The 15,790-nt window shown below is 46.7% G+C and overlaps 1 protein-coding gene across 1 annotated transcript; it reads left to right on the forward strand.

The window, feature by feature from the left end:
* Positions 1 to 1,061: 1,061 nt before the first annotated feature.
* Positions 1,062 to 5,417, forward strand: LOC310876847 (S phase cyclin A-associated protein in the endoplasmic reticulum-like; the record flags this gene model as incomplete). The annotated part of the gene is given in 4 exon segments (XM_083790499.1): positions 1,062 to 4,319; positions 4,481 to 4,663; positions 4,666 to 4,729; positions 4,732 to 5,417. Coding segments are annotated over 4 exon segments (4,191 nt in total).
* Positions 5,418 to 15,790: the final 10,373 nt, after the last annotated feature.

A 15,790-nucleotide genomic window follows, 5' to 3' on the forward strand; every position in this document is an offset into this window, starting at 1 on the left:
CAAATATACACTCGATGTTTGTAGCTGCTGCTAAAGCTACAGCAGTTACAAAGCTTTAAAAAAAAGATGAGCTGGTTACAGCATTACAAGCAACTTTACCGAAAAACAAGCCCAGAGTAAAGTAACTTATAACATATTTTTCCCTATTTCCAGTGACTAGTAATATAAGTAATTACTACCACATTTTGAGTAATAACATTACATTGACTATTTTCCACGAGTCTTGGTGGAGTCAAGTGTTTATTTTTAATGGTAGACTGTGGATCGAGTAGCTTACTGGGGCAGAGGGAAAAAAAGTAATATGTGTCCACATCATCATCTAATGATATCAATGGGAAAGTGGTTCATTTCTCCCCCTCCTCACTGCAGATTGACTTTGTCCACAGTATACATATAGTTTCACAGTACCGTAGATTTCAGACACTGGGTGGCCCTCTATTCATGACTGCTGTGTGTGTATGTGTTGCGGCTGGTTATGATAAATAACCCAAACATTACTGTGTACTTATTCAATATAATGATGAACTTTATGCGTCTAATATTTGCTTTATTATGAATATATGGCCATAACTTTTGGAGGTAGTTTGCTCTCGTGAGAGAGGCCAACATTACTTTCTTACTCGACGAAAGTTACTTTCCCTCATTTAAATGGTTGTTTGCATTACTAATCAGCAAGTGTACTGCATAAAAATCTCGACCCGTGTGAAGTGAGGGGCGCTCTTATCATCGTACATCATCTCATTCCGGCGAATCTGAATTTGCGTCCTCACCTTCATCCTCAATGTTTGTGTCACACAATGTGTTTTCACAAACACTCAAAAGTCACTCATTCATTGTCAATGCATGGCATTTAATGTTTATCTTACAAGCTGATACATTAACAAACCACTCAAAACGTTTTGAATTGGAAATTCCCTTCAGTTCTTCTTTTGGCCCATTGACATCAGCAATGACGACACCAAAAAGCTTATAAAGGTGAAGAAATGCTCGGAGGTTCCTTGAAATGAGAGAGGTAAACGTGGTATTTCCTCAATGCTCCTTTGGCACCAATGAATGGAACAATGAATGTTAGCCAAGGTGGGGATGAGACGGAGTCGTCTGTTAGAAACGGCTCCTGCTCCCTCGGAGGAGGAGGCAGCAGGAGCATGAATACAACCACTACCGCCTCCAAGATGTCCTTCCAGCGTTCCAACAACCACGACAAGGTGAGAAGAATTGTGGCGGAGGAGGGCCTCCTCCGCGCACTCGCTGTCCCTCTGAAGAACAAGGAGAACAAAGAGGAGGAAGAAAGGTCTAAGAGCGGCAACTCGAGGGCACAGAAGATCAACCCTGGAATACACAAGATTAAGAAACCGAACGCCTGGGCGGAAGGTAAGGGCACGAACGGCGTTCCGCCGGACAAGGTGGGACAAGAGAGGAGCCCGACTAAAGACAGACAGCCACGCAAGATGGACCAGCAGCCGAGCAACTACGTCGTCCGGTGCAAGAACCTGGAGCAGGACATCGATGAGATGCATTCCACCTGTGACTCGGAGCAGAGCGTTGAGAAATGCATAGAGGTACTTCAGTTGATGACCGCAGGTGTACGCGACTTCGAAGCTCTCCGAGACAGGATCCAGCTCCACGAGAAGGTGGAGAAAACGGATGCCCAGAACAGACCGAACTCTTTATCAGAACGCAAGTCCAGCCCCTCGGCTCAGCCGGCCGATACCTCTCCAAAGGCGGCCGGCGCCCCCAACTTCGGTGGCTTGCCATCCACGCCGGCTGCGGCTCATCATCTCTCCCACACAGGCCCTAGCTGGGCTGACCGGGTCAAGAGTTCCCCGTCCCTTCCGGTCACCGGCAGCGCTTACCCTGCCAAGCCTCCGTCGGCTGCCAACATGGCCAAGGTGAACCCAGCGGTGGTGTTCAAGTCCAAGGACGCCCCCATCAAGGACAGCCATCCACACTACGAACCGCACCAGCGAGTCCAGCTTCCCTGGCCCCAGGACAACGTCCGGGCCCATCCACTCTCTGGGCAGCCGGTCCCAGTGGAGCTTGCCTCTTTGCAGGCGGCAGGGCACTCGGACAGAGGACGCGTGATGGAGCCCCTCAGAGAGCGCATGCAAGATGCTGGACACTGTGGCGGCGCATCCCGCGGTGACACACCCTCCCGCAATTCAGCGCCAACTCCTCCCCAAACAGCCTGCCCCTGGGCCCCATCTTCAGCCCCCGCGACAGCCCCGCCCACAGCCCTGACACCCCCTGTTATGGCCCTCTCCCTGTCCCCAGACCAACCTCGGACGGAGAGCTCCCGCACTCTGCTCGCCCAGGGAGACAGCAGGGCTGCGGGGGGTGCGACTTCTGTTCCAGGACAGGCTGAGGCTCCCATGACAGTGGGAATGTTATGGGACTCCACAGAGTTTTTCACTCTCAAGCAAGACGTCCCTGCTAAGAAAGAGGCCATTGCTGTCCGTTTGGAGTGGCCCGATGAGGATGCGGTTGTCAGTTCCATTCTAGAGGAGGAGCAGCTAACCATAGAGATTCAGGCTGAACACAATGACCTGGAGCGCAAAAACGAGGAGGCTATCGCCAGCGCCATTGCCGAGGAGGAGCAGCTAACCAGAGAGATTCAGGCTGAGAATGATTACCTGGAGCGGGCCAATGAAGAGGTCATCGCTGTGGAAGATCAGCTAGCCGGTGAGACTCAGATCGGCGACGTGGAGACAGACAATGAAAGCGACTTCTCTGCCAGCATCGTCAGTGGCGGCTGTGGACTGAATATGGACTGGAACGACATTGTGCGCGATTACGAAGCTCGGGAGCCATGGCGTCAGAGCATGTCCTGGGGGGACATTGTGGAGAGGGAACCTTCCCGTCCTCCCGGGCACGGGATATACATGCACGAGAAATTATCTAACCCGCTGTCGCGCCGAAGTTCCATCGCCGCATCCGCGAAGAAATGCGAGGAGAGGCAACTGAACGCTCAACAGAACAGGGACAAGATCAGGGAGGAGAAGACACTCCACCTGCAGAAGCTCCACGACAGGCACACGGTGGTGCGCAAACACAGGGAGGCGTTGCTGGAGGAGCGTCGGAGGATAATGGAGGAGAAGCACTCGAAAGCGGAGTTCAAGCGCGAGCTGCATCTCCACGCCATTGTGAAGAAAGCCCAGGAGGAGGACGCCAAGGTGAACGAAATAGCGGTCATCAACATGCTGGAGGCGCAGAACAAGAGGCACGACGCCCGGGTCAAGCAGGACGAGTACGAGCAGCGTCTCGTGGACCAGCAGGAGGAGAGACACCGGCGGCAGGAGGAGAAGCACTCCAAAGACAGGGCCGTGCAGGAGCGCAAGCGCGTCCTGGAGGTCGAGCGGCAGGCAAAGCTGGGGGAGATGCTGACGAGGAGAAAGGAGCAACAGCAGCGCATCGAGCAGCAGAAGCAGGAGAAGGGACGCGCGAGGGAGGACGCGGCTCGGGAGCGGGCCAGAGACCAGGAGGAGCGCATGGCCGCGCTGAGCGCTGCTCAGCAGGAGGCCACGGAGGAGCTGCAGAAGAAGATCCAGATCAAGTGCGACGGAAGCAGCCGTCGGCACATGGAGTGCCTCCAGCAGCGGAAGGAGAAGGCCGCCGAGCTCAGCAGCGGCGGCGGCAGCAGACACGCCAGCGCCGACCACCCCCCCAAACTGACGCCGTACGAGCGCAAGAAGCACTGCACGCTGTGCGACGTGGAGATCGCCTCGGAGGTGCACCTGCTCAGCCACACCAAGGGCAAGAGGCACCAGCAGGCCGTCCGCGACAACAGCAGCATCCAGGGACGAGAGCTCTCTGAGGAGGAGGTGGAACACCTGTCGCTGAGGAAGTACATCGGGGACACCGTGGCGGACGTGTCCGTCTCTTCAGAGAGCACAAAGGACAGAGAGGAGAAGCAGAAGGCGAGGAAGACAAAGAAGCTCCTCGCTAAGATGAACTCCAGGTCGAGAGAGTCCGAAATGGCGGCGGAGACAAAGGCACACGTTCCCGACTCGCCGTTCAAGGACAAGCTCCAGCGCTTGGTGAAGGATGTCACGAAGCAGCTTCAGGCTGAGGGAAGTCAGTGGGTCGACAGCACAATATCCGGCGTGAACAGAAACTTGGGGGAGATCTCTCGCATCCTGGAGAAACAGCACAATGCCGATCAGGTGGCCTTCCGGCAGGCAGGGGGTTTCTCTGCACTGGAGCTCATTCTTCAAGTCATCACCACCGTCTCCACGCCCGCTACAGCGCCATCCGTGCGACTGAAGTCCCTCTGTGCTGCCGTAAACGCCTACTACCTGGCATGCTCCGGCTGCCCCCCCAAAGTCTATAACTTTTTCAGCAACAAATAGCCTATTGATGACAGTGCTGCTAATGAGTGGAGAAGCTGCAAGTTAGCTAGGCAGAGTTGCAGAAGAGAGAGCAGGCACGGGGCTTGCTGAGGACAGGGAGCATCAGGGCTAGGGAGATGGCTTGAGGTTGCCAGGCCAAGGAGTGGCCACGATTCATTAACACCCACGCGCGCGACATAATCAGCTACGCGGTGAGCACGGGCTTGATCGACAAGCTGAGCGGGTGCTTCCTGTCGGTCCAGGGTCCCGTAGACGAGTGTCCCACGTCGGCGGCCTTCCTCCAGCAGGCCTCGGCTCTGCTGCACAACATATGCATGCGTGCTTCGCCGTGAACGGACGCACCTCGAGGTATATTCGGATACAAGCGCGGGATCGAAGGCGTGATCGACGGGGATGTCGGCCCTGCTGCGGGCCACGGACCTGGTGGGAGTGGTGCACGCGCTCTACTGCGTCCTGCTGCACGGCTCCCGGCCGGAGTCCGCCGCCGCCAGAGTCTACCCGTCGTCGGTCGCCCAGGTGGCCCTGCAAGGCGTCCGCTTCGTCAACAGCTGTGCCCTCCTCGACCTCTCCGCCTTCCAGTCCGTCCTGGGAGCCGAAGGTCTCTCCCTGGCCTTCCGCCACATCGTCAGCTCCCTGCTGGGGTACTGTTCCCAGCAGGGAGCTGAGCTCCCTGCTGACCTCGTTGAGCTGCTCAACGAGGTCATCGTCTGCGTGGGCTACTTCACGGTCGACAACCCCGACAACCAGGCGATGGTGCAGTCCGGCCTGCAGCCGAGCGTGCTGCAGATGCTGTGTCAGTTGCCCTTCAGGTACTTCAGCCAGCCGAGTCTCATGAAGGTGCTTTTTCCCTCGCTCATCACGGCCTGCTATAACAACCCTGAGAACAAGTTGGTTCTACAGCAGGAGATGAGCTGCATGCACCTGGCCACATTCATCCAGGACTGTGCTTCTTCGGGCGAGGAGACGGGGCAAGGAGACGGGGCTAACAAGACGCTGCATTACTGCGAGCTGTCGGACCGCTTTCCGAGAGATCAGTGGGACTTGGCGCTGCGTTTTTTCCAGCAGAAATGAGAGGAGAAATAGTCACACGCTTATCCTCGCAATGGATGTGCACGATATAACGCTACAAAGTCAATCAGAGAAATGGTGCCCAGAGCAGAGCAGGAGACAATACTGCATGCGGTCACGCCTTTAACTTTCTTAAGTTCCCCCCCCAGACTCTCAGAGGCAACAGCTCCAAACGGTTTAAGGAAAAAAAGAGAAAAGGGGGCAGTGGGTTTGTATAGGACTCAAATCATGATGTTGGATTTCACCAAGTGAAAAGTCTCTTAACGCCAGTAGTAGTAAGTAGCCTTGCCGAGCCATGAGGCCCATAGGGAGCCTATCTCCTGTTTCTGTAGCGTGAGGCAGCTTGATGTACAAGTACACCCCCTGGACATGACGCTAGTATGTCGGGACTTACCCCCAATCCAACCCTTGATGCTAAGTGTCAAGCAGGGAGGCACTGGGTCCCATTTTTAGAGTCTTTGGTATGACCCGGCCGGGGATTGAACCCCGACCTCCCAGTCTCAGGGCGGACACTCTAACCACAACAACTGGTCCAGTAACGCATACAACAAGGATCTGAAACTGCAGAATAATGCCCCCAGGTGTGGCTTAGTCCTACAGGAAAGGAAACGAGTAGCACTAAATGGGAAGGAGGCGTCGCCCCCTCCCTGGATGCAAGCTTTTTCCACCAACACGTTTACAGACGGTATAGTTAACGTTGACGTCACACAATCAAACACATACTTTTTTTTATCCTTTTTTTTGGTCCATGTCTATTCAATCTGTTTAAACCAATGGGGTATTCATTGACTATGGTATGATTATAGTATTAGCATAGTTAATTACTTTAGTCGTTACCAAAAACTAAAATGCATCTGATTCCACTGGGCATTTCTCCATACCTAGTCCAACTCCGGGAGTCAGACTACCTGCGATCTGCTCGTAATCCTGACGGCACCTAGTCCGACAATGTGGCGTGGTTAGGGTTAGGGACAGGGATATAATAGTAATGGGGCGACTAGGACCAAAGCGACGTCGGACTATTGACGCTGACGCAGACTACCTGCATGCCTGTAAAGGCTGAGCATGTCAGCCTTTCTGACATCGCTTCCGGTGACAAGAAATCAACGTTAATAGTAGATAGATATTGGCAGGATAGTGCGGTCAATCTTATCCTATGTTATTACATTGAACTTATTATATAGGCTTTTAGAATCTAAAATTAAGTAATATGACAGTTTCGGATGACAGTTTTCCCCCCCTTAGAACCACTTTAACTATATATTATCTTACTTGAGACGCCCGGAGCACTCTGGAAATCTTTTTAAAAATAAGCATTGAACAGCAATAACACAAGGCGGCAGCAGCATTTTTATCATAGAAATGCATGGCAGGAGGACGCTGCAAGCTTTTAAAAACATTGCTGTTCCTTGGAGTGGTTGCACCACTCAAAAAGGAGATACAAATAGACTTCATGTGGATACGGTCCTATGGAGTGTGGCTGGACAAGTGGTTGTCACGCGCCGTGCACTCGTAAATCGGCTATGTTCAGTGAGATATTTCCCCACAATTAACAGAAAACGTGACATCGGATCATAAACCCAAAAAGGAATGCTGCCCAGGCTAGATTCTCCTGTCGGGAGCGGATGATATCGCTACGTCATGTTGTATAGTGAACCATCAATCTGGAACCTCCTTTTCTCTCAAACCGATTTTTCTCAATAAAAGCCGCAGGCTACGCTTTTATTGTTATTGTTCCGGTTTGAGGGAAAAGGAAGTTCTGACTGATTGTTATGACTACAAAACAAAAAGATTTTACAACACATGGCGTAACGATATCATCCGCTACAGACCGGTTCACAGCAATTTTGTAACACAGACCAGGCTCTCCTCCCGAGGTGGAAAGCCTGGTGACGCGAGGTTAAGGAAAATCTTGCCTAGGGCACCGCATTGCCCTGGGCCGGCACGAACACATACATGTCGTACTGTACACATAGACCCACTACTGTACACACACACACACACACACACACACACACATGTACAACCGGACACATGTACAGGATGCACGCCATGTGGTCACTGGCCTACAGAGAGCAGTCACATTATCTCACTGCTCCACACAGGCAACACACGCGCACGCGCGCACACATTTGGGTGTGAGGCAGATTGCGAGGCATGTTGCATCACAGTGTGAACACATGAACAGCACTGGGCTGCTGGGGGTTGATGATGTCACCTAGACTAAGAATAACACATGCACCTATGCACGCACGCACGCACGCACGCACGCACGCACGCACACACACACACACACACACACACACACACACACACACACACACACACACACACACACACTCACTGTCATCCATGGTCCACTGGTCGCACGACAGGGTTGTTTTTGTCAATCTACAATCTCATAGTGGTGTAAAGTAACTAAGTAACTTTACTCAATTATACTATACTTAAGTACAATTTTGAGGCATTTGTCCTGTACTTGAGATTGCTTACGGATGACGTTCCGTAAACAAATGTGACCCCATGATTACTGTAACTGTTCAGTAGAGCTTAGAAACCTGTTCTTTCCTATTTCATCATCATTTAGTAATCAGTTATTTCAGGCTGCCTACATTTATTACTGTATTATTGTTCCTTGGTGCATCTTTGCCTTGTTTCTACTGTATACTACAGTACTTTATTTATTTTCTTGCTGCCTCTGGGCGATTGGGCTGACTTTCCCCCACAGAATAATATCTATCTATCTATCTATCTATCTATCTATCTATCTATCTATCTATCTATCTATCTATCTATCTATCTATCTATCTATCTATCTATCTATCTATCTATCTTAACCCATTCAAACCTAGAAAGCATCTGCCATTTTAGATTGTTTTCATGAACAGTTTGTACAGTTTGAGGAAAGCACAAATACAAAACAAATCTAAAATGGCAGATGCGTTCTCGGTTTGAATGGGTTAAATGTGAAAACAAGCCACAACAAGGAAATAAGTCCAGGCATTGCATAATTATACGATAAGCTCTTGGAAGGTTTTCAAATGTCAACCGCTATCATGGTTAGAAACACGAGGAAGAACATTGATTTCCATCGTGTTCCTGTCTGTACTAGTATCTGTACTGTCTGTACTAGTATCTGTACTGTCTGTACTAGTATCTGTACTGTCTGTACAGCAGGGGTGCCCAAAAGGTAGATTGTGATCTACCAGTAGATCACAAAGGCTGTGCAGGTATAGATCAACATGACATGCCCTAAAAATATATTATTTAAATGTAAAAATAAATACATAATCTGCAACTTATATTAAGACAGGGCCTGTTAGCTCAAACCCACAATGCAATACTTTGTTTTCAAGTATTGTATCAAAAACGTCGGTATTACAAAGTTATATGCAAGAAAACCCTACCAATTCAACATTTTTGGGTGGGATCTAGTTGAGCTTGTCATTTTGAAAGTAGCTCTCAAGTCAAAAAAGTATGGGCACCTCTGCTGTACAGAGTTGACCTCTGACATACACACACATACACACACACACAAATAAACAGAGCTGCTATCTTCACATTTGAAATCCGAGGCTTTTTTGTATATTATTATAAAATGATGCTAATTGTTTCAAAAAGCCTTAAAATGCCTACATGTAAAATGTGACATAGCTGCGGTACCGGTACCCCCTCCCAGCTGTACGTACTTTTCTTTGAGTTTATTATGTTTTGACACTTGCTTTGGCAATGTAACAATTCAATATCAATAGACTTAAAGGGATAGTTCACCTCCAGAATTATATATTTCTTTTATCGATTACTCATCCCATGGAGAATTCAACGATATACATTTCCATGGAAATGGAGACTCTTTGTGTTTCCGTAGAGGACCACTGTTGGCCATCAAATTATTGGCTTAGGAATGCGATAAAAACTAAAAATAAGTTATGTTGGGGCTGAAACATCCCTGTGTGTGTGATGTGTACAGTAGGGGAATGCAAGCCTTGAATTGCAGCTACCCGTAAGGGTTTTGAAGGAGGGTAACATTCCACATTTTTGTGGCATAGAAGCAAAGTTAATTTAACCCCTTGTTTGAGATGAATCTGGGTTGAAGGCGATTTGTGGAACTCCCTCTGGTGTTGTGATTGTGGATTCCGTTGACGTTTAAGAAGTATTGTGACGGGGTACATGGGTGTCTTTGAGGAGTGGCGTATCTTGTAGACCAGGCCCAAAAGTAGCTGTACTCTGTCATCTACCCTAAGCCATCCTAAACTGTCATAATGATCAAAGTGATGAAGGTGTGTTGTAGGTGAAAGGCCAAGGAGTAGTCTGACCAGTTTGTTTTGTTTTGGGATGTCTGGAGCCTTTTTTTGAGCGAAGACACTATCTCTCCACCCACAGACATATGAAATGTTGGGTGGAGACCGATGGTCTCGATACGATACAGATTAGAACAACACCAAGGTGATAAGTAGATTGCATATAATTAAGCTCTTGGAATGTATTCAAATGTCAAACAAGGAACAAAATTGCTCGTCTGCAATCCCTCGGTGTTCCGACCATGTGATAGTGTGTCCATAAGTGTACAGTATATAAGGAGCTGCTGTTTCCGATCCCCAACACTTTAACACATTGCAGGAAGAACCACCGCACATCCTTTTACTCAAGGTTTGACATGACTCCCCTCCTCCTGTCCTTGTGCAACAGGTTCTGTTGCCTTGTTCTTAATACTTCTCTGACTTTCAGAAGCATCTCTAACATGTCTCTCTGTTTCTTTCTAGAGGGATTCATCTTCATCATTATTACCATCATCATGACCATGAGGATGCTGAGTTATGTGCCTCTACTTCTTTGCGCTGTGATGGTCTTGACTAATGCTGCTCCTACCGCAGGTTTGTGTGTGTGTGTGTGTGTGTGTGTGTTTGTGTGTTGTGCCTGCGAGGGTATTACTGAGCTATCTATCTAAATGCACCAAGTCTCTTTCTGTCTGTGTGTACGTCTGTCTGTGTGTAATCCACAAAACTCGAGAACCGTTAGCCCCACGCTGACTTCAAATTCGACACACGCGTTCCACACCACCACAGGGCGTGCAGTGCCCAGTGTAGAGTCGGTCGGACCCACAGTTGTCCAGAACCGCCCCAAAATGGCGTCTGCCCGGGCTCTGGACCGGGGCCCCCATGCCTATCGTCCATATATGGAGCTATACCGGGCACTGCCGTAGAGGCTCCACGGGCACCTCTCTATAGTATAGCTGAAGCAATTTGTTTTCATTTATAAGTTATCTTTTCCCAAATTGTGAAATTCCACTATGAACAAACCTGCCCATGCATCCGTCTGTCTATCCTTCGGCCTGTCCATCCTGATCCATTTTTTCTCCTTAGTAGGTTGACCAATCAACTTACACTACACTACTGTACACTGTGTATTAGCATTTTCACCACAGGGTCTGTGGTTGCAATCCCATGGTTTGGATGAATGGCAAAGCCATGCAGATCTATGGGATCTGTAACTACAGTCCTATAGCTCGGATGGATGGAGGGTGGGAACTGGAAATACATGTATGGATTAGTGTAATGGTACAACAAAAACACATAAAAAAGCTAAATAGATATGTTTCTGTTTACAGTAAATGTTGAAACTGACTGGCGAACCTTGCAGATTATGTTTGTTTTAGGATGTCCTGATTTTCGGTGTCGGTGTTGTTGTTTTCAAACGGTTGACATCAGCGTCTGTTGTACTTCCAGGACAGCATGCAGTTGTCAAGAGGTGTGCAGAATGTCCAAACGAATGGAACGGACACTGTTACATATTTGAAGAGGTCCGGTTGGCTTGGGATGAGGCAGAGGTAATAGGCCTATATGAACAAACACGTCATTGCATCTTGTACTGCATTTCTGTACGCATCAATGTATTCATTAATGTGAATTATATTATTCTGTTTATATTGCTCCGTAGAAAACCTGTTTGTCTCTGGGTGGGAACCTAGCATCCATTCACAACAAAACAGAACACACGTTCATTCAAGACCTGATACGTTCCAAAACTGGTGCAATGACTCAAGCGTGGATCGGTGGCTATGATCCAACAGGCCAGGCAAGGAACATTAAAGGTCCTTTCAGATGGGCATGCGACTGACGCACCTAGTAATTCATTTTCAATGAGAGGCGTGTGTTTATTTGTTGCGCCTGCTTGTTTAGTGCACTGATTAGACCTTGATTGTGTTGGGATTCAAATGTTCACGCTACGCGTCCCGTGACCATGAGCAGGCCTGCGTCAGTGTTGATTTTGTCGACTAATACTTTTTCACTAACAAAAACGTGGAAGAAGGGACATCCGCACACTGCCACTTGCTAGTTCAGAGCAATTTTATTGAGCAACGTTTCGGTCTTGTGTAAAGTGTAAACAACCAATCAAAAATGTAGCCAATCAAGAGTACACTTCCTAGATATGTGGATAGTAGTGAATGAAGGTAACCTGTCTACAACCCTCTATCAGAAATAAACAGATCGTAATACTTTATTATTGGCCACCAGTAACCACCCCCCCGCTCTCATTAAGTCTTTACCCATTAGTCAGTTTTACAGACTGAGAAGAGTTTGTTCCTCTAATGAGGATTTTATTGATAAATCATCTGAGATGAAAGCCAAGTTTGTCGAAAGAGGTCATTCACTTGAATGTATTGACAAAGCGTACACATTAGCTTTAAATAAACCTCGTTCTGAGCTTTTGAAAACAACTCAGAAAAAAGAGAAGAAGTTTTCGGTCACATGTGTAACCACATATTCTCCTTATTCACATAGAATAAAAGCTATTTTTAAACAAAATTGGCATATTTTAACTTCTGACCCTGAATTGGCTACACTATTCAAATACCCACCCCTATTATCCTTTAAACGGGGTAAGAATCTAAAAGATCAGCTTGTACACTCTGACTTTCAATCTCCCCAGGTCTCACTCAGACAGACCCTGTTAAGTCCACTCCCACAAGGAAACTATCCTTGTGGTCATTGTGCCCAGTGTGGAAATACACATAAGACCTCCTTTTTTAACCATCCTCATACTGGCAAGAAGTTCAAGATCAATAACATTATTACTTGTGTGTCAACCCATGTGGTGTATATGATCAAATGTCCCTGTGGTTTAGCATACATAGGCAAAACTACTAGACAGTTAAAACAGAGAATGAGTGAACATAAGAGTTCGATCAGAAGAAACGACCGTGAATACCCTGTTGCAGTGCATTTCAATGACCTTAAACATGACATCTCTACTTTCCGCTTTATTGGTATAGAACAAGTCAAACTTCCAAGAAGAGGTGGTAACCACAACGTGAGGCCTACTGGATCCACACTCTACAAACCTTACACCCCAAAGGGCTTAATGATGAACTACTATTGAATGTTATGTTATAGAAAATGTTGATCTGAACTTCTTGTCCAGCCGGTACTATAGGCACTTAAGGTGCAATTTTTCTTATTCTTTTCTTATTCTTTTCCACTCTTTCGGACAGAGTAGGATCTTACATTTGACATTTATTTGCTCATTTTACTGTATGTCTTCCTTGTATGTTGTATGGCATGACATTTATGTATAATTATTTTCCCCTGTATTATTGTAAACTGTTATTTTCAATGATATATATGAGGAATGTTCACAGAAACACTGCACCTTCAAGTCACGTGACAAGGTTCTTCATAGCTGTTATCTGTTTGGATAAATTACATGCATTTTGATTGGTTGTTTACACTTCCTGAAATGTGACAATGTCAGCCCATTCTTGAATTAAGCCTGAGGAAGGTCGCAAGACCGAAACTTTGCTCAATAAAATTGCTCTGAACTAGCAAGTGGCAGTGTGCGGATGTCCCTTCTTCCACATTGTATACTCTTTGTCATCATCGCACCTGCTACAAATTGCCTGCCGGGTGTGCGGAAGTCTTCTCTCTATATGTCACTAACAAAAACAAAATGGAAACAACATGAAAACTAAGCTACTGTATGATGACAAAAACTCAATGACAATTTCGTCAACAAATAGAAACTAGACTAACATGTTAGGAAGGGACTAGTGGACAAGAGATCCAGTATAAGTAAATTAATGTCATTTTACACTAGGTTGCATGCTGAAAATAGCAGATCTACAAGCTCACAATGCATCGCATCGCAGAGTGACACGTTGTGAACTTGTAGATCTGCTATTTTCAGCAAGTCATTGCAACGGCATCAAGGCCCACCAAAATACAATAGTCGACTAAAATCGACTAAAATCATATGATATTTACCGGTAGTCGACTAAAACTAGACTAACACTAAAACATTCCAGGTGACAAAAATGTGACTAAAACTAAATGAAAACTATTCAAGAGTCAATGACTAAAACTAAAATCAGCATTTGCTGTTAAAATCAATACTGCAGTGAAGTGACATTTGTAGGACTTCCAAGACCCTTTGTAATTACTAAAAAAATAATAATAAGAAGAAGAAAGAAAAGAAACAGACCATTGTCGCATCAAAAGTAACCAACAAACTATAGGCTACTATAAAAACTGGCCAAACAATGGGCAAATTGTCAAATAATATAAGAAAGAGGCAAGCATTGTGAAACTATAGTTGGTCTACAAGCTCAGAACGAGGCGTTGTGAGCTTGTAGATCTGCTGTTTTCACAAATGATTTCTCTGTGAAACCGAGTCAAACTAAATGTAATGCCTCAACTCCTACATCCCAAGTACTTGTCAGGGTGAAAAGTCCCGATTCAATTATGTTTATTTCCAGGGGGTCACAGCCTGAAAAGCTAGGTTGAGAATCATTACACTGACACATGATACTGCACAGAGAGTGAGTTGGTAAATGATAACACATTATATCGTATTGTCATCAGAATGGTGGCGCCGATTGGTTTTGGAGTGACGGTAGCCCGATGGCCTTCACAGACTGGGGGAAGGGACTACCCGACAACTGGCTATAGGAGGAGTACAGAACTGCATGGTTCTGAACTGGTCAGGTACGTTTTTAACATTGAACCTTTTTCTTTTTTTTTTGCGGCTTTCGCCTTTATGTTATACTTGTTTTTTATAGAGGGACAGACAGTAGGCTGACAGGAAACGGGGAGAGAGATGGAGGATTGAAGGCTCATTCATAGTCTGGATTTTCGGTGGTGGGGTGACCACCGAACTACAACATGACGTCATGAGCCGCGGTGAAGAGCAAACCACCGCCACCGCTCCAGCCCTTCTCTCTGTTTTTACTCACCACCGCTCAACGTTATTTCAGCTCCGGTGGTCACCTCACCACCGGAGTGGTGGTCACCTCACCACCGAAAATCCAGACTATATGAATGAGCCTTCACATGCAGTAAAGGCCGTCGGGATGGGGAGTCGAACCCGCGGCACACCAGTCTTGCCAGACTTGGACTACCGGCCAAGGTGCCTGGACCGCTGAGCCACGGCCCAGGCCTAACTTTTTTAATGTTTTAATAATAATAATGATAATAATAATAAGCTTTACCTTTAACCAAGTAACAACGCAATGAGACTTAATGTGGTCTTTAATTCATGTTCAACTTTCTCTTTCTGTTTATATAACAGATCTACACCTGTGGGATGATGATTTCTGCCATTACAGATTTGCCTCCGTCTGCAAAAAACAAGTTGAGTTCGCTGAGTAACGTGGAGATTTTGCGCACAGACACACGCACGCACGCACACGCACACTTTAATAACACATAAAATCATTGTGTGTGCGTGCGTGTGACTCCTAAGTAATATATATGCCCTGCATAAAATGCAAAGTGCAGTAACTACACTAAATAATCAAACTAACTAATAAAAGGTCCTTCAAGTGTTTCAGTTGGTCATCTGTACGTATATGAAGTGCACTAATCCGTTCATGAGGTACAGAAACTGTTTATCTTCAAAAAGCATTAAGGCTGAGTTGACATTTTGACAAAAAATATGAGTTAATTGTGTCCAAAAATGTACAGTTACTACACTTTTGCTTTACAAATTGTAACGCTACTGAATAATAATAATAATAATACCTGGGACTTATATAGCGCTTTTCTAACACCCAAAGACGCTTTACATGTGTGGTGGACGGGGGGGGGGGGGACAGAGACAGGTGACATTAACAGCAGATGGACAGTGACTCTCCCAGGGCTTGGGCTTGTTTATCTGTAAAGATCGGACCAATTAATTAATCGGTCTGATTGATTAATCGAACCGATGCCGATTAATCTAAAAACAACTCAAATCGGCCGATACCGATGTGTTTGCCGATCAGTCTCCAATCACTAAAGGGATAGTTCCGATTTTTTTAACTTAAGCTGTATGAAATACTTTCCATTTAATATAGTGGTTGCAACTGTAATTGATTGCCCGAGTCCCGTGGTGGGAGTTCT

Source organism: Protomyctophum parallelum (assembly GCF_964188405.1).
Source record: "Protomyctophum parallelum genome assembly, chromosome: 19".
Lineage (NCBI taxonomy): Eukaryota > Metazoa > Chordata > Actinopteri > Myctophiformes > Myctophidae > Protomyctophum > Protomyctophum parallelum.